The 23874-nt window shown below is 42.3% G+C and overlaps 1 protein-coding gene and 1 long non-coding RNA gene across 2 annotated transcripts; one reads left to right on the top strand and one right to left on the bottom strand.

Annotated features, from left to right (window-relative positions):
- Window positions 1-5509: 5509 nt before the first annotated feature.
- gnrhr4 (gonadotropin releasing hormone receptor 4) lies at window positions 5510-13143 on the bottom strand. The gene is made up of 3 exons (XM_006628982.3): window positions 12565-13143; window positions 8970-9174; window positions 5510-8660 (listed from the first exon to the last, which is right to left on the bottom strand). The coding sequence occupies exons 1-3, from the start codon at window positions 13141-13143 to the stop codon at window positions 8143-8145; spliced, it is 1302 nt and encodes a 433-aa protein (XP_006629045.3). The 3' UTR covers window positions 5510-8142.
- LOC138239238 (uncharacterized) lies at window positions 8448-13342 on the top strand. Its single transcript, XR_011189717.1, has 2 exons — window positions 8448-8538; window positions 12649-13342. It is a non-coding gene; the product is annotated as an uncharacterized lncRNA (long non-coding RNA).
- Window positions 13343-23874: the final 10532 nt, after the last annotated feature.

Here is a 23874-nt window from a genome sequence, read left to right as displayed (position 1 = left end):
GGTAGTATTTGAAGAAAAGTTGCACACAGACAACACCTGTGGTGGATTAAAATACAGAAATGTGTACAGATTGAGTAAGGACAGTTTACTTCCCTGCAGAGATTTGGCTTATATTTATTTCTGCAGATGGTGTCTCTATACATTTGGCATCTACTGTGCTGTTTCAGATGTTTTATTTTAAATTTCAGTTACAGATTTCTAAAAGTAATATATTTGTCTTCACCAGGCTTACTGAAAGAAGAGGAGGTCATTGTTGACATACAAAAACTTACCCAAGCAAATCAGAATGTATTCAAGTATTCCTGACCTTAATATTGACTATACATTTATATATAATTGTTCCCAAGTATAAGAAGAAGAGAAGAGCTTCTAGTGCTTCTGCCATCACTGACACTTTTCTTCCCCTTCAATTTCATGTTTGCAATATTCCATTTTTCACTTTCAATGATTTATTTTGTAAGACGCTCTGTCTGATAAATGAAGCAAGCAGTATCTTATTCATGCTGCAAAATGGGTTACTGAATTATGAAGAATGTCACTGCCTCTGAACCCTTATGTTAGAGTAATAGTTATAATAAATTGCACTTATATAACACTTCTTATCCCAAAGGATCCCAAAGCGTTTTATACACAGGAGGAGAGCCAACTCATTCACAGCTGGAGCACCAGCAGTCCCACCACACATTGGATTACGTACTGAAGTGAGAAATTGTTCTTTCGTATATTTAAAATCTCATCTAGAGGCTGGCACCTCCTATGATCAGGAGGTGATAACATTAGTATATCTTTTTTCTGTTGTGAAAGTTCTGATGTATGTTTCATTTTTTTAGCTTTGTTGTCTTTATTCATTAGTAAACCGTTACCAGCCATGGAAAACAGTGGGTATGTAGAACATGGGTCATGTAAACTGAATTCCGTGAGTCACACAGCCCTACTTTCTTTTCCTATCTCTGAAACACATGAATGAATGCGTGAATCTGAGGAAACCTTTAGTCATTTAATCGAATCTTATTGCATGAATTTGCATCGAAAACAATTGAAAACATTAATAAGCGCATAAAGTAGACAACAAATCGTAAATGGGTTTTCTTCGACCATACCACTGCAACGGTCAGATATGCAAAGTGTGTTTGTTAAGCCTATTGAATGAATGGGGAATTTTATTAATTTCCTTGGTTTGTTTTAGGTGTCTCATCGGGGGGAAAGCAATTTACAGCCAGCCACTCTTGTACAAAAGGACTAAAAAGATCTGTTTTTTTAATATGGGTTTCATATCTGTATACTGAGTCTTGTAGATTGGCAAAATACAACTAATTGCGGTCATTGAGTACTGGGAGATGTTATGCATTCTGCTCCACACAGACCTTAACACAGCCTGGAGGGTCCCTGTCTAGCTTCCAGCCCTGTGTCAGCTCCAAACCCTTCATGCCCATCAGTACTGCCTGTGATGTAGTAATCATGAGTTATGGAAGATGTATATCTGGATTCTTAGATGGTGAAGTCAATGTAAGAAGTCAGTGGGAGGAAGGAGCTGTTTTAGCTCCATATATGAAAGAAGCAACAGAGCCTTTAGTGGGTATCTCTCAGTGCAGCCTGTTACAGTACTGGTTCTAATTCTTATGCATGTATATTCAATGTGGAACAGAACCTGTTTTTACATGCTGACACTGTTTTGACATCTTGACTCTATGTGTGAACCAGTACCTAATACATTGCATTCAAAATGAAGCTCCAGTAAAAATACCACCGACTCCTGTATGAAGTCAGTGCTTTCCCATAATGTATCATTGAAGTGGGTTTCTGACCTGGAAGGGAGCAGACAGCAGCTCTGAGGTGGGCTTGGAGGGGTGGGATAGTGTAACGAACAGTTCTTTCCGGACCCTATGCGGATGACACAACCCGACGAAGTGGGGAAACGTCATGCAGGAATACGGGGCAGAAGACAGGGGGACGTGTCCAAGGTGCGCTGGTGCACGGGGGAGGCGTGGCCGAGGCGAACAACCCGAGAGAGTAGTCCTTTGGGAATATCCAAAACACAAGGGTAAGTCCAAAACCAGAAGATCCATCAGAGCAAGAATTAAAAAACCACGAAGGCCGGGTCGGAACCGGCGGACGGGGAACAGGAACGGGAACAGAGGTTAAAACCTTAACGGGACCAGGCGCTTCCAGGTCCCGGACTCGCACGATATGGAAATCAGAGCAGAGCCCGGATGAGCGTCAGCGCCTGGCTTTTAAGGTGGGCTGGGAATAGGGAGCAGGTGCATAGAATATAGTCTTGAGTGAAAGGCTGGAGCACCCTTAAGGAGGGGGAACTAATATCGTGACAGATAGGGCAGCTGCATTGGAATCTTTTCATGGGAGATTTTATATTCATGCATTCTTTTCTTGTGTGAGAGATTTATTACATGTGCTTCTGTTTATTCTTCATACTGTAACGCAACGGGGGCTCAGGCGGGCGCCCTTGCCGCATCTGGTCGGCCCCATCCCGACTGGAGACTCGAACCCGGGACTTCCGCGTCTCTCTGCAGCGACCTAGCCCCGTGAGCTAAAGAGAGATCTCTCCACAGCCCAGTAGCTGTGGTCCTGCTATCACAGGGAAGGGCGGTGACGTCACCCGCTCTGGTACTCCGGCTCTTACACACAGTGCTTGTCGGCCATAAGCGTTACAATACTGTCACGAAGCAGTTCTTTCTGGGCCCTATGCAGACGACACGATCAGGAATTGTGAAGATACACTAGGGAGAAAGTCATGCAGGAAAGTGTCTGGATACATGGGGGCGTGTCCGAGGTGAGCAGGTGTCCTGGGGAAGTGAGTCCGGGCGAACAAACTAAGTCCAAACGGGGAATCCAAACGGAAGAGTGGAGTCCAAGGCCAGGAGATCCATCCAAGGGTTAAAAGCATGAGCCGGGTCGGGACCGGCGGGGCAGGGAATCAGGAACAGAAGGTTAAAACCATAACGGAGCCAGACGCAGCAGGACCCCGAGCTCTCACGAAGCAGAGTTCAATGAGGAACCAGGAGTGAGGTCTGCGTCTGGCTTTTAAGGGGGAGCGGGAATAGGGAACAGGTGCAGGCAATGGGAGAAAACAAGGAAGGGCTGGACCGCCCTTAAGAGAAGGGTTAGCGATTGTGACACATAAAAATCTGTTTAAACAGTAAAATGACTTACAGTAAGTATTTTGAGGAACTGAACTTTTTCCTTGAATCAGTTAGACTCATTTGGAAAATACTGTGTGGTGATGCAGTAAAATTTTGCAAGTGTGAAATTATAAAAAAGATCCTTAACCTTTCATCTGTGCTATCGCATTGATTTTATACAGCCACCTAAAATAAGCATTGTGAAGGGCAAATGTCATAACACACAGGTGGGATCCAGCTTGGTTTTTTAAATTTCTTCCTAAATCCACTGTAGTGAATTCTGTCTGAACTGGCTATCTTTCATCTACTGTTTTAAATGCAGCAGACTGTTAAACAAAGCTGTTTCTTGTTGGTATTGCCTTCTTGCATAGACATCTTTTTAAAGAAATAGGTGATATTTTGTGCGCTCTGTCATTTTTTCTTTTATGCCTGATAAAAAAACCTCACTTCCATTTCCATCACGCAGAGAGAGTTTAAAACATTTGCCTAGTCCTTGACATCGTCTAAAGATTTTGTTTTGATGGTAAGTGGTGGATAGAGTTATAGCTGAGGACTTTGTGGGAATACAATGTTTTATTGGACCTGTGATGCGAAGGTCACAGACAGAAAACATGGATGCAAGAGCTAAAGAGTAAAGGAAAAAACCTGCCTTCGTGGATTATGCTCTCATGGCTTCTACCCCAAATCCCCTTTCTCTAAAGGCACAATCTCTATTCCTGGTGCATGAGAGCCCCAGTTCAGTTCTTCTGATCAGTCACCACTTAATTCAGGGAATTCCGGCCCTTGAGGAGAGACTGGAATTCAGATCATTGTTATAAATGATTTTTCAACATGACTAAATTAAACAAGTCAAACAGTTTAATTTGGATTCATTAAGCAGGTGAAGTGCTGAGAAAACTGATTTAACAGTTGCCTTCAGAACCTTCTGGTCTGGGGCCGGTCTGATTGACCCTGATCCAAGCTACTGTAGAGGTGCCAAGGAGGAGCTGTTGCAGGTGCAGGTGCACCCCAAGGAATCTTCTTTCCCATGTCTTATCGGAATTCTCAGTAAGTGGGATAATATTGAAGGGCTAAAGTCTCTCTCTGTACACTATGTTCAGCAAAACACCAGCTGCAACATTAAATGTAACTGCTGTTGATAAGACTAGGGGCCTGCAGACACAAAGAATGCTTGTTTAAGAATCCCAAAGAATTGGTTTTGTGTAGAAGGCCAATCACAGCTACAGTACCTGCTTTTAGAAAACACTGATATACAGGTAGCTCAGTTATGTAGACATCTTATGATTGAGGTAGAAGCCAGCAAACTTCCAACCACAGGTGCAAATCCTTAGCCACACACAGAGCCACCACACCGTCCCAGTTGGGTGGAGGTGGAGGTTTAGTACCGCAAATCTGTGTCGGTACAAGTTTCTCACAGTAAGCACTGTTGCCTGATCCATGCCTGCTAACAGGATTGATACAAATTGTCCAGATACATTTTCAGTTAAGGCAGTTGTACATTTTCATGTAGATTTCCAATACATTTGTATGCCACACTTAACCGGATTATAGCATTGGATTGTTGAAGATGTGGTGTAGAAATAAATGTTTTGATTTTCCTTGGTCTCACATTGTTGCTAAGAGACCCTTCTACGAAATTTCCGCAGGTGTGAGAACTTGAACATTTTAGTCTTATAAAGAGACATAAATACAACACAGGCGCAAATGATTATGGAGATCAATGGCATTGCTTTTCTATGTGGACATTTCCTTTCAACTTTGTGTGTGTTTATTCATGAGAAAGCTGAAAAGAGAATACAAAGTAATGAAATAAAATCAGGGTAGAAACCTTTCCTGTCAGCACTCATTTGCAGCTGACAGGTCACATTGCCATATCAATCTGTCACGTAGAACAAAATGACACAGCCTTGTGAAGATGTGAAAAGATTAATGAGGTTGAAGCAAACTACATGGCTTGTATCAGCTGGGAATGAATGAATGACAGCGAGAGATGTATTTGGGGCTCTTCATGTAACCAAAAGCATGTCTGCATTTCTTTAATGGTGACGTACATCAGTAAGTCATTTCACTTGGGTAAAATAAAAAAAAGGATTCTGCCACCCCACAGCTCTCAAAGGAAACATATCTGTTAATATGATTCTAGATTGTGTGTGGGTTGAAATTGTTTTATTTTCAAGAATTCCAAAACTTAATGTTAATGTATTACCTCTGAAAAGTTGCATGAATGAAATGTGCTTGTACTGTGTATTGTAAATTGACTACAGGCAGTCTTTTGTAGTATTTCAAAAGAGCTTTCATTCTTGGACATAAGTAACAGCATGTAAAATATTCTCAGGACTTTACAATATCCTGACTTTTAAATCCATCACTTTCACTATTATATTAAAGACATACACATTGCATACAAATCAAAAGGAATACATTTGTTTTTAAAAGATACAAGTTTAATTTTCTCTATAGATTTTAATATTAATTCAGACAGAGATTGAGTTCTCTAAGAAAAAAAATACAATTGTCAATTCTTTTGAGTATTGACGGTAGTTTCTTTATCACAGATTTGACTGTTACAGCACATGACACACCAACAACCATGCAAAACATCGAAGATAATCCTCTCCCAGTTGAGAAGTGTGTAGAAACAATGCCTGGGTCGTGTAGTATAGTACAAGTCTGCTTTTTGATATATTCAAAACCACAAAATACTTGATCACGGTACATTTATCCATTTATCACAACACCAATACTTGTTGATTTTGATGTTAAATACATTTAGTAATATGGTTTTAAATCTCTCACATAATGATTGCATTGTTAACAGTGTACATGTACATGTTACTTACATCCATCTCTGTCCCTTGATATGATTGCCTCAAATGACAGGAGACCAGTTGGCCTATCTAGTCCGTTTGGTACTGTATGTACTGTAGTAGCTAATTGATCTGAGGATCTCATCCAGCTATTTCTTAAAAGAAGCTAACAGCTTCAACAACATGGCTGGTGAACTTGTTCCACTCTCCCAGAACCCTTATCATGATCAGTTTTGAATGCACTTTGCTTCTGCATGGAGCACCTATTAATATTCGGTATACAGAATAAAATAAAAAAAACTGCTTTTCAATCTTCTTTAGAAACATACAAGCTCAGACTGCATTAGAGAGTCTATTCAAGTCATCAGCGCATAAGAGGACCGAGGCAATTGTATTTCATCTACTTGAACAATGAACAATGACTGTAATTGTAATTTCACATGCCATAACCTGAAAGGTAGTCTAATTTTTTTCAGGTTTCAGATTCTGATTCAGAAATGTACAAGTTTAAACACGGGACAGATTGAGCATGAGATTTTTATATACATCTGAACCCATCCAACATTTCACTTCATGAGGCACTTCACATACCCTGGTCTTTTCCACTCAGTAAGCTGTTGTCCATTCGCACATTGTCAAACTCTACATCCCCTGTGGTCAGTCACAGAGAGGGTGAATGTACAGTTTGAAAAAGTTCTCATAACAGAAGCTTTTGTAAAATGAAAAGTGTGCTATCTGAGACAGTTTTGTTTTTTGATGCAAATGTTTTTGAGCTATACTGCTTTATGTTCCAAGTCACTAACAATTTATAATTGTCAATTACAATTGATCTAATTGCATTCATTTTCAGGTGGAAATCGTTTTAAAAATGTAGCAAAAGTTTTTGTTCGGTGTTGTTTCTCTTTACATTTAAGACGATGAACTTCACATGAGAATACAGATCCCAATGGATTACATGTTAATAACAATTTACAGTTGTGTTGTCTCCAGCCAGATTACAAAAAGGTGCCTGATCACCTGTATTTGAGCTACGTACAGTAGTTTCCCTGAGACGTTAGTTGTAATTGCAGCATAGAACTTCAGAACGTCCCACAAATCAGTTCAAATAATATTGAACACTTGTACGACACTACAAAAAAGGTATTTCTTTAAGCATTTTGATTAAATAGACCCTAATTTAATAGTCAAGAACTTGCAAAAAATAAGTTGATAAATATCTCAGGCATATGACATTTTTTACAGTTCTCACTAAGTAATTTTTAATTTAGAAAACCATTGACTGGCATGCATTTCTGTACAAGGCCCTGTGAATCAATTTGAAAGTTCTGAGGAAAGAGTGATATTAAATAAGGATGAACAAATGAGATTAGCAAAATGCCCTGAATTCCAGTGAAAAGTGAAGGAATTCTTGTTCCATTGACACAGATTCAGAAGAACCACTTACAGTACACCTTATTCATTTAAGCACCATCACAGTGCACAAAAAAAACCCTTACACTCTGCAGAACAAGACTGCTGAACTGAAATGACAAGTACCTGAAGGCATGAGCCAGTCTAAAAAATACACTATGAAAAGCTATTCATGGATTAAGCCCCTGACATTTTTTTTTTATAGGCAGTCACCTTTTTAGTTATGATTTTCATGTACATGGGAATACACTAGCATATACAGAAATCATCTGCAACACACTTTTAATTTTCCCTTAATTTCTCCTTTGTTTTTATTTGGATTTGAAGAATAGTTCAACATACAGTTCATACAGCTGTAAGAACATCGTATTTTGCCTAACATCAGCCGAAACGTTGTTTCTTTTCTTCTCTTTTCAGCATGGAATAAACCTTTACTTGTTCCTTTCCTGTTAGTTTCCTTGCCTTTTCAAAAGCAAAACATCAAAAGCAATCTCTGGTTATTACTTTGCCTTCCTTTTCAGCATTTGTAACTACATTTCCACACATAAATATATCAGAACAACGAATTCCAGGTTTCGTGATGAGTTTAAATTGCACCCTGGCAGAAATACAGTATCTGGGACATATTTTTTCTGGCTCTACAGAAAATACAGCCTCACAAAAAAAAAAGGTTCTGCGGGTTATTCTGTATAACACCAAAAGGAAAATTAAGATTGCACAGATGGTTGACGGCAAACGTCTCTTCTTAAAGCTTTCTCTACCCGTCGTTGTCTGACAGATTTTTATTATTATATCATATTTACTGGTTCGATTTGGTTTCTGTCGCTTTTGCTGTCGTGGTAAACCGTGAGGTAATTATTAAAGGGGGAGGAGGTCTTGCTCTCCGGCTCCTTGTTGGCTGAGGGCGCATCTTGCCCGAGAGGGGTCCGTCTCTTCATGCGGAAGGAGGACAAGGAGCACCTGAAGGAGGCGGTCAGGGTGGTGTTGTTTTCCGACTCGACCAGCACGGTGGCGCTGCGGCAGTAACGCTTCAGTCCTTTCCGAAAGTGAATGGTGAAAAGCCCGTAGGTAATAGGGTCCAGGCACGCATTGAAGAGCCCGAAAATGAAGAGTATGTGCGTTAAGGAATGAGAGATGGTCTCCTCTAGTACGTCTGGGGAGAACCAATACCACAACCCCAACAGGTAATAAGGTGTCCAGCAGACGATGAAGGAAGAAACGATTACTATGCTCATTTTCAAAGTTTTCATGCGTGCCTTCGGTATGTTGTTTTTGGAGCGACGCAGGTGCACTTCCTTGGAAGATACTGCAGACAAAAATGTAGAGGAGATGTAATGTTTATAAAACTGCGTAGTAAATAAACCAAAGGATTGGAAATTTGCTGGTTTACCGAAAGACAATACAAAATTTAAAACTAGTAAAATAGGCGGAGTTTATTTTCTCCAAACTTTTTTTTTAATAGACGTCTTAATTTCTACACCGTTTAAGGTAAATGTTTTGTGTTAATGATGTTAACACTCATGCGGATCTTATCAAACATAATTATTGCTTTTAGTCACTTCACCAGCTGTCGGTGTTTAAATGAGTTTAAGAAGGGTGCTTCTACGTTACTCACTGTTGCCCTTCGTCATTCGTTTGGAGATTTCCATGAGAATTCTGGTGTAGCAGAATATCATAATTGCCAGAGGCAAGAGGAACAGACACACGAACGTGAACATGTTGTAGACCGTCTCCTGCCAGTGCTTGCTAAAGCTCCCCCTGGTGGTGCACTGGGTGAAGTTTTGAGGAACGGTGATGGTAACGTTGTGGAATATGAACATCTGCAGGTAAGAAGGGCAACACAACAACCACACGGTGAATCGCAGTAGGGGACCCCCGTCTGCTCCTGGCATCCCCTGAGACTGACTCGTGTAGCTAGAAACTCGCTGTTTTTCTCTTAAATAAATGGGGGTAAATCAGTAAACAAGGTAAAATTGTGCCATGCTGATGAAAAGGTTAGATGATGTTTACAGAGGTCACTCTTTGGCCCCAGTGTATTTAAATGAATACACTGTGTACTTTATAGCAGATGAGATTCTAATTTAGCTGGGTTTGTTTAGGGCTGTAACAACATCAGGGCAGAACAGGCCATTGAAAGTAGTTATATTTTTTTGGACTACAACAATTCCAACATTATCCCAGTATTATTAATAGATTCTTGTAGTTTGATTAAGTTGCTTGGTGGTGAACCTGTTATAAATAGACATTGTAAAGGGAGTGAGTGTTTACCTACCCTACCTAGAAAATGAGTTACATTTATGTGCTTCAGCCTCAGTGCCTTTTCATGAAAGAAAACAGGTAATAATCATTGTAACTTTTCACTTGCATGCTGCCTTAATATTTATAGCTTGACATTAACTACATACTGTATTTTCTCTTGGGGTTCTGCACAATATGACTCATGAGCTATGCTAATGGTAGGAACATTTGTGTTTTCAAACTCTTTCTGCTACTGTCCATAATTAAACATAAAATGTTTAATGTGAAAATGTGTCTGTGAATTACATGTGCTTTAGACTCCATATTGTACAGTTCCTTCTGAAATAGAGTTGCTATACACATGCATTTAAGGATTTTTATAAAAAAGATTTTATGTATCTGAAATGTGTGCTGAGGTACAGAGAGAACAGGAGAAAAAAAAACTGAATTTAATCTTTTCCATTTTAAATTATGAGGACCTACATTATTATTGATTATTTTTAACCCTTTGCCAGTGTTTTACATTCCATCTACTGTAGGTCTGTCGATTGCGAACATAAATAACTTAAATACAGGAGTAGCAAGGCAGCTCTCGCTCAATGATGTCAACGTAAGGTACTAGTATATTCATGAATACACCTGTGATTATTTTTAAATGATTGTTCAGTCTTGTTGGAGAATCCTTTCTCTGGAGCAATTAACTGATTTTTCATTCATGGCGATTTTAAAACTTCTGTTCGCTGTCAAAGTCAATCTGGTTTCCCCGGCCAGCGCGTATAAGATTTTCTTCTGGTTAAAGCAACTTGGTTCAAACAGCAGGTGGACCCGAGACTTGTTCTTTTTTACCTGCTTTGAAGCATTTCACACTTGACAGCACAGGGAGTCTGAACGAGGCCTGTGACGCACTCTTCAGCACACTGATGGAATACATTCCTGTTTGACTGGGGGGGAAGGGATTGCTAGCAACTTGAAATGAAAGTCAAAGAGATACTCCTGATGGTTTAAACTTAAAATAAGATTTCACTTAAAATATTTAGATTCGTTGTATTTCCCCTAAAACAAAAATAACCCCAGTTTCCATCTTGCATACTAACTTGTGTATGATACCGCAGAATGTGCATTGTCCACATCGCTATCCATTCTCTGTAAGTGAGGTTACAAAACCATCCGCTATACAGTGTCTGACTTTGGGGAATTAGGAGAATGCAAGTGAATAATTAACACACCTGCTAATCAGAATGAAAGTGACTGGCAGACTTTACCTACTAAGATGATATCTGAGCTGACAGCCAAGCAAGATTCTTGTATTTTGAATCCTGTGCTCTGCGAATGATTTTGAATGCATCCTCAATGTCATGTTGATGATAGCTTGCCACTCTGGAGTTCTGTACTGAGTTCTATAATAAGGTATAGGATGGTTTCAAGGACACTGCAATGTTTTCATATACGTTTTCTGAGGGTTTGACAATAAATTGGATTCATTGATGTAAAGCCCCTGGCCACCATATGTGTGCCACTGTCTGGCAATAACCACAAATCCACAGATCAGCTCGAAGAATACCCAACTGAAGCTGCTCTTAGCCTTTATTGCGAACTACCATATATGAGCTGCAAGGCATCCTGGGCTCTCCAGATTTGTTCACCCTATACAGTTACAGACTAAATTAGTCTCAGATTTCATTTTAGAACACCCTTCAGGATTTTAAAAAATACTTTTTATTTTGTTTTTTTCTTATTGGTGCCTGTGCAGTACAATGGTGCCACAGCAATTGCAGCCTTCATGTTAAACCTTCACAGAACTGTGAAGGTGAGCTAAACTTAAATGCTGAAAAAAATCAAACGTATTTTTTTTTTACCTTCTGCAGTGGCTCTTACTGTGTTTACACCCTTTAAACTTCTACAGAAACTAAGCAGATTTTACTTTGAAAACCCTTTTATATTTCTCCTTCTCCTTGACATTTACTGAAAGTCATATACAGTAGATAACAAGGGACAGTGACCACACACTGGTTTCAACCCAAGTTACAATATCACTTGCATAGTTATACATCTAATTCCAATGCTAGGCTTATTTCTATGGGAATTTGCCGTAAGAGGATTAAAATTGTATTATTCAAACAATATATTTTTGCTGCTTCCTGTAATTGTCAGTTAGGTCAAAAAAAGGACAATCGCGGTCTAAATTAATGCTGTTCAATTTTTGGTTATCATCTGCTGCAGATGTAGGCTGTCACGCTGCAGTGAAGCAGCTTATTTAAACTTAAATTGTCAGTGACTTCAAGGAATCATAGAGATCAACAAATACAGGCATTTGAATTACCTATTGGTGTAGTGCAGTTGTTCTGAATTTCTAGAAACGCAGAAATGTCTGATTGAGAAATCATTTTTATGAGTATTGTTTCAGAAGCTCCTAGCTACATTTCTTAATATTATAAATGACATTATTTTCCACTAAGTACATGTGCCATGGGATGCACCCTAGGTACAGCTTTACCTACTGTAGATAATTTTTTCTGAAACTTAAGCGAAACAGTAGGACACAGTATTATTTTAGTGCCATTAGTTCTAATATGGAAACACAAAGCTTAATAACATTTGAATACTTGAGGGCAAGATAAACTCCCAGTGTTATCTTTTACTTAAGATTTAAAAGCACTATTTTCCTACCCCTTTCAAGACATTATTACATTATTATTATTATCGGTTTCTGTTGCATTTTATGTGTCTGTCATCACCAGAGGCTGTTTGTTGTTGCATTAATCTCATAAGCAGATGTTATTTCCTACTTATCCTTAAGTACTTTAACATAATTATTTGCTTTTGTTCTAGGATTCTATCAAGTTTATCATGCTGGGCTGCATTCTTGGGGAGAATATTTTTATATTTTATATTTTTATTTGTACAAAGCACAGACATGGCGACAACGACGGGTAATGCAATACAAAGCCATCACTGGGGGGTCTGTTCCTCACCTGCGGGACGGATAGGAATGCGCTCATGGCCCAGGCCACGGAGAGCATGATCTTGTTTTTCTTCTTCGCCTTGTTGATTGCCAGAGGGTTCAGGATGGCGGACTGCCGATCCAGGCTGATGACCACGGTCACGAAAGCACACGAGTACATGGCCAGAAGCTTCAGAAACATCAGCAGCCTGCAAGACACGTCCCCCGCCAGCCACTGGACGGTGATATTCCAGACGGCGTCCACAGGCATGACGATGAAGGTGACCAGGAGGTCAGCGACAGTCAGGTTGATGATGAGGATCCGCACGTGAGATTTTCTCTTGGTGTTGGTGCTGGCGGTCCACAGCACGGCCAGATTGCAGATGGCAGACACGATGCACAGGATGAACGTGATGATAACTCTGGCTTTGGCTGCAGTGGAGAACGTTGGCAGCTGGAGCACCTCCCCAGTGCCGTTCCTGGTGCAAAGGGGCATGGAGCTTGTGTCACAGCTGGAATTTGCTTGGTAACCCGGGGAATAGAGGAACATCATGAGCTCGTGTCCACGAAGGGTCTCATTCATTTCTGGCGCGTACATCGGGGACAACATTTCTGTCTTCCCCCATCAGTTTGACCCCCCCAGGACTAGTCCAGTTGCCAAGGAAAGCTGCAAGGCATAGTTTGGATAATAAATTGGCCACGTGGGATGGTGCTAATTAGGACCTGCAGGTGCAAGCAAGATGAAAGGAGAGATCAGATAGCCATTTTGTAGCCCTGAGCTCTAGTGTGCATTAAATCTTTTAAATGTGCTTTTGTTACATTTTTTAAATATGCAGTGTGTTTTCACCCACGTGCATTGAAATGTCAGAAAAACACATTACCCTAAAGGATAAAATCACAGTCCATATTTACAAATACCATAATGATCTCTATAAAAGAATATATAATAATGCAACTATACACTGTGACTCTAATGGAAAAGAGTTTTTTTTAACAAAACTATATTTCAGATCCTGATATCATGTATGGTCAGAAAGCATTGACACAGTTACAAAGTTGATCACACAGTGTCACAGAATTTTCCACCTTGTCTTTGCTCCTCAACCCCTCCCCCCCCTTCAACACTTTATCACTTTGCTCACCCATGACCTCACAAACTCAGCATACTCACCCCTCTCCTTTTCCTCATTCGCTTCCCTCTGTGACTCAGATCTCCTCCTTGCTCCTGGAGCATGAAACTACCACTTGCACTTACCCTCTCTCCACTCATCTCTTCTAGGCTCCTGTCCCTGACCTCCTTCTCAGCATTGTTCTCAGGCTGTTTTCAATCTGCTTTTAAACAAGCTGCCATTACGCCGCTCTTCAATAACCTGCATGTGTTTCATTGTCCCTTCCCATCTCCCTTCTTCCCTTCCTCTCCAAAACCCTTGAGCACATGGTGCACAGTCCTTAACCCTCTCCAGTCTATATTGCAACACACCCAGCTGAGGCTGCCCTCTTCTTTATTACAGATACTCTTCTTTCTGCTCAAGCTGCCTCCTCTTCTGTCTTACTGCTTTTTGATATCTGCTGCCTTTGACACTGAGCACTCGGTTTTCTTGTCCACACTTGTTGACTTTAGAATTTCTGGTGCTCCTCTCGCCTGGACCTCCTCTTACCCCCACTGATAACACCTACAGAATCTCCTGGTGAGACGCAGTCTCTGCCTGTTACTAACTGTGCTGGTGTCCCTCTGGGCTCAGTCCTGGGTCCTGCTCTCCAGTCTCCACACACACCCTGAGTCCTCTCATCTCATCACCCATGGCTTTTAATATCCCTTTTGTACTGCCAGTGCTCGAATCTTCCCCTCTCTTCCACCCTTTGATAGTCGCATCTCCTCTTGTTCAGTATCTCTGCCTGGATGCTCTCTCACCATATTAAGCTTAGCCTCTGGAACCCTGACCTCTGTTTCCTCCCTTCCCCTATGCCCCCCTTTTTCTCTTAATTCCACCACCCTCTCCCCCTTTGCCCCTGCCAGAAACCCAGGCCTCACTCTTGACCCTTACCTTTTCTTTTTCTGAAACATGACTTCTCTTGCTCGCTCAGTCTCTTCCTCTTATGAACGAGCAGTGTTTGTAGGTTTCTCCCCTTCCTGACCAAGTGTTCCATACTGCAGCTACTCCAAGCCTCACCTAGACAATTGGAACCTCCTCTAGCATGGACAAAACCCAACTCATCCATAGTGTCATGACCACCAACCTGCCAAGACCAGCCCCCAATAGAACTAATCAGTACCAGCAGCAGGGCGATAATTACAAGCTCCGCCACACGTGTTAACTCAACATCAGACGCCCTACCGTGCAGCAGGCTGTAGTATTTAAGCCTCTCCAACCCGGGTCTTGCTGCTCAGTATTGAGTAAACTCCTTGAAAGCTCTACCTAGCGATTTCTATACCCTGTGACTTGCTGGATTATCGACTACCCTTTTTGCCTTTGGGCTTCGGATTTCGCCTTGCTACTCGGATTGTTTGCCACCGGTGTCTTTGCCAGATTTCTACCTACCTTCCTCCCTTCGACCACGATATCGCCTCATGACTTGGATTGCTTGCCACCTGTGTTTGACCTGGTTTTCGACCTTCCTTTCTCCCTCTGACTACGAACTCGTTCCTTGTTTCGGATTGTTTGTTGCCGTGCCTCCCACCTACTCCTGTGTCTGGACAGGATCCATATCTCTTCTTCGGAGTATCCTTACAGAATACCGAGCCTGAAAAATGGATCCCGCGGACATGCAAGCTCTTCGCTCCCTTCTCCAGCAGCACTCCCAAGCTCTCTTCCAGCTACAGCTGTCCGTTCAGCATCTCACTAATCAGGTCGCCTGGCTTTCATCTCCTCCGGGGCACCTATGCCCCACACCGTCTCCTGCAGTGTCTTCCTCACAATCCTCTGCCCCGCCCCCCATGACCCCGCCCACCACTCCCCCAACCTTACCGTTTGTTCTCCCCGAGAAATATGACGGTAATCCTACTGGTTGCAGAGGCTTTATTGCTCAGTGCTTTCTCTCCTTTCATTTGTATCCTGAGCGTTTTCCTACATCGCAGGAGCAGATTGGTTCTCCTTCGGCTCTCAGTGCTTCAACAGGGCGACAGACCACTACAGGACTACGTGGAGGAATTTCAATCCCTCGCCACGGAGTCTGCCTGGAACCCGGAGGCTCTTGTTTGTCTCTTCTTTAAGGGACTGTCAGAGGAGTTGAAGGATCACCTGGTGCTCACACGAATCCACTCCCAGTCCCTTGATGCGGCAATTCTCTCAGGTTCTCGAATTAGACACCCGTATTAGAATTCGGAGAGCAGAGAGACACCCTAGAAGCAGACATGGCCCTCCGGAGGGATCGCTCGCTGCACTGCAAGCTCTGCCGCATGCTCCTCTTTCCTCTCAAGAAAAGGAAAGGCGCCGCCGAGAGGGACGATGCCTGTACTGCGCTTCATCAAACCATTTGCTGGCTACTTCTCCTTCGAGACCACTGTTTGCACCACAAGCTCTCCCGCCGCCTACAGCTAAGGTCAGTAGCGCTGTCTTTTCTCCAGCCTCTTCTGGCTCTCTGTTTCCGGCTGAGCTTTCATGGTCTGATACTCACCTTCCCCTGTTGGTTTTCATTGACTCAGGTGCGGAAGGAACATTCATAGACGCCTCTTTTGCCAAACGTTGGAATATCCCTGTGGTTTCCGTGTCACCCCCGCTTAACATTCAAGCACTAGATGGTTCTCTGCTCACCCCTGCTCAGATTACCCTGCAAACCATCCCCCTCTCTCTCAGGGTTGGAGCCATGCACACAGAGGATATTTAATTTCTACTCCTGGACTCGCCTTCCTACCCACTAATCCTGGGCCTTCCCTGGCTCAAAAAACATGACCCAAACATCTCCTGGCCAAGAATGAGATCATTGCTTGAAGCCATGCCTGCCGTACCGGTTGTTGTCACCTCCCAGTTAAGGTCTCTGCTGCTATACTCCCCGTGGAAGCTCTATCTTCCATCCCACCACAATATGTTCACCTGAAGCAGGCCTTTGATAAACAGCAGGCTCTCTCACTCCCCCCTCAATGGAGTTGTGACTGCGTGATAGATTTATTGCCAGGAACACTCCCCCACAAGGGTCGCATTTACCCTCTAACCCAAACGGAGAATCAGGCCTTGCAGGACTACATTAAGGAAGCTCTAGACTCAGGCTTTATTCGCCCCTCCTCTTCTCCAGCCTGTGCCGGTTTCTTTTTCATTGGAAAGAAGGATGGCTTATTGCGCCCATGTATCAACTACAGGGGGTTGAACTCCATCAAGGTTAAACATCGCTACCCCCTGCCACTAATTCCAAGAACCTACCTCTATGCCTGTCCTCCAAGAAGCTCGGCCCTAAATATATAGGTCCTTTCCGGATCCTCTCACGGATCACCCCGGTCACCTGTCGACTAGCACTTCCCCCCACTTTCAGAATCCTCCCATCCTTCCACGTCTATCCTTTGGAACCGTTCCACTGCTCGCCCCTTGTGGCCCCTCAAGCTCGCCCACCACCTCCGCGTACTATTCAGGGGCGTCCGGCGTATACAGTCCACAAGCTCCTTGATTCAAGATGGCACCATAATACCCTCCAGTATCTTGTGGATTGGGAGGGGTATGGCTTGGAAGAGAGATCCTGGGTCCCGGAGAGAGATATTCTGGACCTGGTACTCATCAACGCCTTTCACCATGACTTCCCCCAGTGACCGTCTCGGGCGTCGGGAGCCACCCGTGAAGGGGGGGTACTGTCACGACCACCAACCTGTCCAGACCAGCCCCCGAGAGAACTAATCAGTACCGGCAGCAGGGCGATAATTACAAGCGCCGCCGCACGTGTTAACTCAACATCAGACGCCCTACCGTGCGGCAGGCTGCAGTATTTAAGCCGCATACTGCTGCTCGGTATTGAGCAAATTCCTTGAGAGCTCTACCTAGTGATTTCTATACCCTGTGACTACCTGGATTATCCACTACCCTTTTCGCCTTCGGTCTTCGGATTTCGCCTTGCTACTCGGATTGTTTGCCACCGGTGTCTTTGCCGGATTTCTACCTAGCTTCCTCCCTTCAACCACGATATCGCCTCATGACTTGGATTGTTTGCCACCTGTGTTTGACCTGGTTTTCGACCTTCCTTTCTCCCTCTGACTACGAACTCGCTCCTTGTTTCGGATTGTTTGTTGCCGTGCCTCCCACCTACTCCTGTGTCTGCATAGGATCCATATCTCCTCTTCAGAGTATCCTTACATGTAGTTCTAGGCCACTTCTTGTTGGGGTTTTTTTCAATTTATGTGCTTTTCTAAGGCTAATCCAGTCCTTTCACTGGCTCCTGCAACCACATGCATTGAAAACTAGTGCTAGCCTGCTGGTCCCCCAACAACTCTTCTCTTACTGCTCCCACCTCCTGCCTCTTCTCACTACACTACTACTAGAATAACATGTCCAGAGCATGTTCCTGGGTCTGATTTCAACTCTTCCTGTAATCCTTTACATGACTAAATGAAATTTAACAGCTGCAAATCATGGAGACTTTATATAGTTTAAAATTTCAGAACACCACTGACCTGCGGCACATATGTCACAACTGAGCATCTAAGCAGGAAAATTTTGTTTTCCAATACCCCAAAACTAATGTTTATTATTTATTTTAGTAGCAGATGCCTTTATTCGTGGGTGCTGAAAAGTTAAGCAAATTGTACATAATAAGCACGAGGAAAATAATTCTGCAAGTAGGCTGAAATAATAAAATTATTTGAATTTTAAAAAAACGACGAAGAGCCTTGTATACAACAGGAAGTAGAACTAAAACAGTGTAGATTGTGTGGATGCAAAGTAATATTTAGGCGTGTATTTTGTTTTTACAGTGGGTGCAATTAGCGAAAATGTGTAACTATCTTGAGAAAAACTAAGAACTGAAACTGATGAATCGGGAAGCGATTAATGCAAATTCCATTTATGGTACGTGGACCAATTTAACATTATATATATACTTAATCAAAACGGATAACATAGTAGAAATGTTACCTGTGAGTGTGTTAACACTTGGCATTTATACAGTGTACTATTATTTGTTTCAAAGTATTTTGTTTCAGACTGTAGCATATTGTATAATACAATCGTATATGTAATGCCACATGTTATTGTTACATTTCTATTTTTCTTTGCATTTAAAGGTGATTTCACACACTTGCGCTGTGTTGTGCAATACTCTTATTCTTAACGTGACTGTTCGTGCATATCAGTGCACGAAACCCAGAGACAATGCATTTACAGCCATGAAGAATGCCACATATTTACGATTTGGATTAGACGAAAAAAATATACAATCCTGAATGGATTACTTAAATGTTATATAGAAAGAGAAGTTTATCTCATAGTAAATTATAATTCATTCTAAAAAGGTATGAACAGCATACCCTTAAAGACGACTGCAATCATCAGATCCATTTCTGTACACTTTGTTCTTACCTGGTTTGCGTCTTGGAAAGTTTTTTTCGCACAAATTTAACAACATTGCAAGTGAGGGGAATCGCTTACCATGAGCTAAAATGCGTTTCTGTGAGATAAAAGAAAAGCAGACGGTTTACAAAAAGCAGTTCTGTGAAACTTTCTTGATCGAGGATGAGAAACCGCCAGCTCGATTTCCACGCAGAGAAAACGGTGAAGATCCCATCAAAACCAAAGCAAAACGATTGTTGGCTGTTCGTCCTTCCCTTTCCCTGTTAAAAAACACCAGTTATATCCGTCCCTGTAGCCGCAATAACAATTAGGAAACCAGGATAACGTGACCGACTTCAGCACGCAGAGAAAGACTTCATCTTCGACCTGAAACCTTCACGCAGTCGTTATTTTTCTTTCTGCGCCTTTTCATACACCTGTTAATGTTTTTGTGTCATTCCCGGGGTCATATGGCCCGCCTTGCTTATGTGCCAGTGAAGCCGTTGCTTGGATTGGAGAGAATACATCTGACAGTTGTGGAATCAGGAATAATCAGCTATATCATTAAAAGCGCCTCAGGGAAAAGGAGCCACGTCTTCTACAGCAGTCTTAGCGGCTGAACTGAGTGCACGCTCGATATTACTGAACTGAACCAAGTGCGCTCTTTTCCGCTGTGAAGCCTTCTGCAAGCGCCAGTTCCTTCCTAGCGTGGAATAGCCGATTTAATGCAGCGCTGTATAGATGATACGGTTACTTAGTTTAGAATACAACAGATGGTTTGTGCCAGATGCACTAAAAGCAGTTGAATTCTTGGAGCGCGCTATGCGGTTTGCCGAGGGCTCCGTCCGTTTGTTGATGGAACAGTTCGTGTTAAGGCTATATTGGAGCGCAGAAAGGCTTTTCCTGTGTTATACGTTCAGCACTAATTGCAGTTATCCCCTTTGTTCCGATTACATTGTGAGGAAGCTACAAATGGAGTTTATAGAATCCTATTCGTTTTTTTTTCCCCTGAGAAAACCCCAAAGACATTTAAAATAGCATAGGATCAGAAGCGCGTTTTAAACGATGGCCATAAGTTATACAGTAAATGGCCATAAAATGATTAAACCAAAACGCATAAAGAATAAGAAGAATATAAGAACTGTTGGTAGAAGATGCACAAACTCTCTAAAGCGCGGTTTTCCTCTTTAGTATCGGATCGCGGTTCTTGCGCTCGTCTGAGGCGCTCCAGTGCTGCCCGCTGGGAGGCTCCTGCAGCTGCAAGAGTGCTGAATACAGCAGCACACTGCGCGCAAACACGGGAGAGTACACAAGCCATCCTGAAAAGGCTTGTATTATCCCTCATATAACATTAATAAATACGTCGTGTAAACGGTGACTGCAAGATTTCCAGGGGCGTTTATTATATTGACCTGTTCATGTAAGTTGATGATGTGGTCACCGATGTTCCCACATGATCTAAAACCCTTGTGTCAAAGGTACAGTATTTTACTTTCACTGTCACGATTGTAGCTTCCTCACATAAACATGTCGATTCCACACCTCGACATTTCACGAAGGCCCTTCCTAAACGTATTTTTCATGTACTCGCTGCTAACAAAGAGTGAGTGCTCTGCGGAATACGTTGAAGTACCAGCCATAACAGGATTCTTCGTGCATTCTTCCCTACGTCTGTTCTGAAGAACCCATCATACTTAAAACACTGTAAATGCCAAGCAGTATCGGTGATGATAATTTTCGTTCTCACCAAGGCTCTGTGCGTCACCTGCGTTCAGATGTTACAATGATTATTTCATTACATGTTAGGCGTGGAATTTATGTTATAAAACATTTGACACGCCGTCAGCAGCTCTCATCTCCATGCCGCCGCAGTCACCATACAGCACGAACGTAATGTATTAGCAATTTATCATGTCACTATGGCGCAAAACCGTTTTGTTTTAAGGCGGAACAATTTACAGTTCCGTCAGATACCTGTGTTCATCCTTCACCAAGGCCAAGTAGAGCACGCTATGCAAAATGGGAAGACGTGAAAAGGAAATGACACGTGTTTCAAATGTATATCAGTTATATAGACATCAGTTATGAAAATGCCGTTCCATCTGCGATAATGAGCTTTTGATTGCGGAAAACAATTTCAAGGGAATGTAACAGGCTGGCAAACAAAGGCACTGCAACAGCAGCCCCACTGGCACCTGCGATCTTTATGTTCAGTGAATGCTACATTTTGCTTCGATGGGTGTTTTTAGTTGGTGGCACATTGGTAAGCATTGCTGCCTCGCATAGCTGGAGCCCTGGAGTCAGTTCCTCGGGTGCTCTGGGTGTGGACCCCCTACATTCTCCCTGCCTTTGCGTGTGTTTCTTCTGGGTGCTTTTTCCTCCCACACACCAAAGACATACTGGTAGGTTAATTGGCTTCTGGGAAAACTGGCCTTGGTGTGAGAATGTGTTTGTCTGTGTGTGTGCCCTGTCCAGGGTGGACCCAGCCTTGCGCCCGTTGCTTGCTGGGATAGGATCTGGCTCCCCCGGGGGCCCTGTATCGGACAGGAAATGGATGGATGGGAGTTTTTTTAAGATGCAGTGGATAGCCACAAGATTGGGCACGGCATAGGGATGAAGGGGTCAGTTGGGTTTGGATCAAGGTTCGGTTACAGACAGTCTTAAGAAGATATGAACTGTGAAATGAAAAGTACTGTTCTTCATGTACAGTAGCTGTTGTTTTATTGTACTTTTTTGTTGTTGTTATTGTTGCAAGAAGTAAAAAAACCTGGATGAAGTGAAAACTTAATCAAAACAACCAATTTCAAAAATGCTAGAATAGGGGTGCCCAACCAGTCAATCGCAGAGTGCTTGGCAGTCAATCGATTGCAAGAAATAAATACGAAATAAATGGGCTATTTGACTATTTACTTTTTTTGACAGCCTAAACATTTATTCAGATCTGTGCATGTAATGTCATGCATTTTACTGCCTTTGTGTGTGTACTTTCACATTCAAATCTGCAATGCTAGTGTTTACACGAAATACGGAAATAAAGAACAACATTTCAAAACTGCACACAAAACGTATGATGTAGACTTTCCTGCTAAAAGAGAGTTATGGAAAAGTGAAAAAATTAAAATCTGAACTAGCAGCATTCGGTTTTCACGAGGCCTAATACAAGAGGGAAAGCAGCAATCATCGCATCGTTCCGCATGAGCCACGTCCTGGCTCAACACAGAAAGTCATTCAGGGATCGAGAAGTGATTTTTTTTTAAAAAGCATTTGCTGACGCTGCTGACTTGCTGTTTGGAGATTTCAAAAACAACCATTTTTTGGCGAGGTTCAGACAGCTGTTGCCTGAAATCAAAGAGTTTCTCAAGTCGTCTAATCATGGTGAATATGCCCAATTAGAGGATGACCAGTGGCTTCTGGATTTAGCAGTCCTCACAGACCTGGCTGAACTGCTGAATGAGCTGAATGTCGAGCTGCAGGGACACAAAATGTCATCGACATGATCAGCAGTGTCACACGTTAAAAAAAAAAGTGTTCTCATGAAAGCTTCTCAGTGCCAATGCTCACATGAAGGTATGATATTCTTTTTTCTAAACTAGGGAACACTACTGGTTCACTGTAGCATGAGTCTCTTGCTTTTATTTGCTGTCATTTTAGTGATGGCTATCGTTATTGTACATACAGTCTGTTTTTCCTATATCAGAGCTTCCAATTCACACGGGTAGATCACAGTGGGCTGGCAAATGAAAAAGTAGATCTTGTATTAAAAAAGTTTGGGCACGCCTGTGCTAGAACATATTGGTTGCTTTATTTGGACAATGTATAGACGTGCCATTGGGTGATGTTGTTGTTCACCATACAGTGTGATTCCCCTGGTAAGTTCAAGGTTGAGTTGATCTGTTCCATATCTTTCTGACTAAGACTGGAGGTTTTTACTTTCTTGAGATAAAAGTGTGCTCAGAAGATAAGTGGATCACAATACCCATGTAGCTCTTTGATGTTCATGCGAACCTGTATTTGGAACCTTTAAAAGCATACAGTTACTAAATTCGCTTATTCCTTAACCACCTGAAGCAGAGACAAAGGACATTTAAACAAAAGCAACCTTCAAAATGGAATTAATCCACCTAACTGAACTAATGCAACATTTTAGAATACAGGAGGAATAACCTGCTTTAAAGTTTCATATCAAAATTTTAGATGTGAAAAATAACCCAGCATATCCACTTCAAAGCACACTGAAATCTAAGTGCTTGGAATGTGGTTTCAATCAAATGCATTTTTCCCCTCAGAGAAAAGTTTCACATTGCATTCCATTTTTATTTTTAAGGTTTTCATCACTTTATTACTTGTAGGGCTTAGACATAAAGTATGAGAAGACCTGAAACACCCAAAAATGGTTCCCACATGTACAGTGTACACAGTGTAGCTGTGGACAGATAATTGTTCGACTCAAAGCCTTGCTTAACATTCCCTTTTTTGGGGGTAAATGAATGAAAGCCAATCATCCCTGGTCTTCTTTTTAATGCCAGGTGACTTTCCAGTTTTTATCTGTAACGGGAGCCGGTCCAGGCTCCCGTGAAGCGCAGTTCAGGATCCCGTGCAGATGGTATCATCCGGAAGTAAGTGGAGAAGGACAACAGGGAAGAGATGTAGAGGATCAGGACGGGTTGACAGACAGGGGGGCATGGCGATGGCAAACTAGTTCAGGCAGTCCAGAAAGGGGGAATCCAGGGTGCAGTCCAGAGTCCAGGAACTGGGGAATCCATCCAAGACGAGACAAAGAAGGTTAAAATCTGGAATGGGATCCGGAACAGGGACAGGGAATAAAACCAGGATAATGAGGCCAGGTGCTCCGAACCCTGGTCTCGGATAGTCAGGGC

Source organism: Lepisosteus oculatus, chromosome 5 (assembly GCF_040954835.1).
Source record: "Lepisosteus oculatus isolate fLepOcu1 chromosome 5, fLepOcu1.hap2, whole genome shotgun sequence".
Taxonomy (NCBI): Eukaryota; Metazoa; Chordata; class Actinopteri; order Semionotiformes; family Lepisosteidae; genus Lepisosteus; species Lepisosteus oculatus.
The sequence above is the reverse complement of the archived record's forward strand: the minus strand, read 5'-3'. Positions and strand labels throughout refer to the sequence as shown.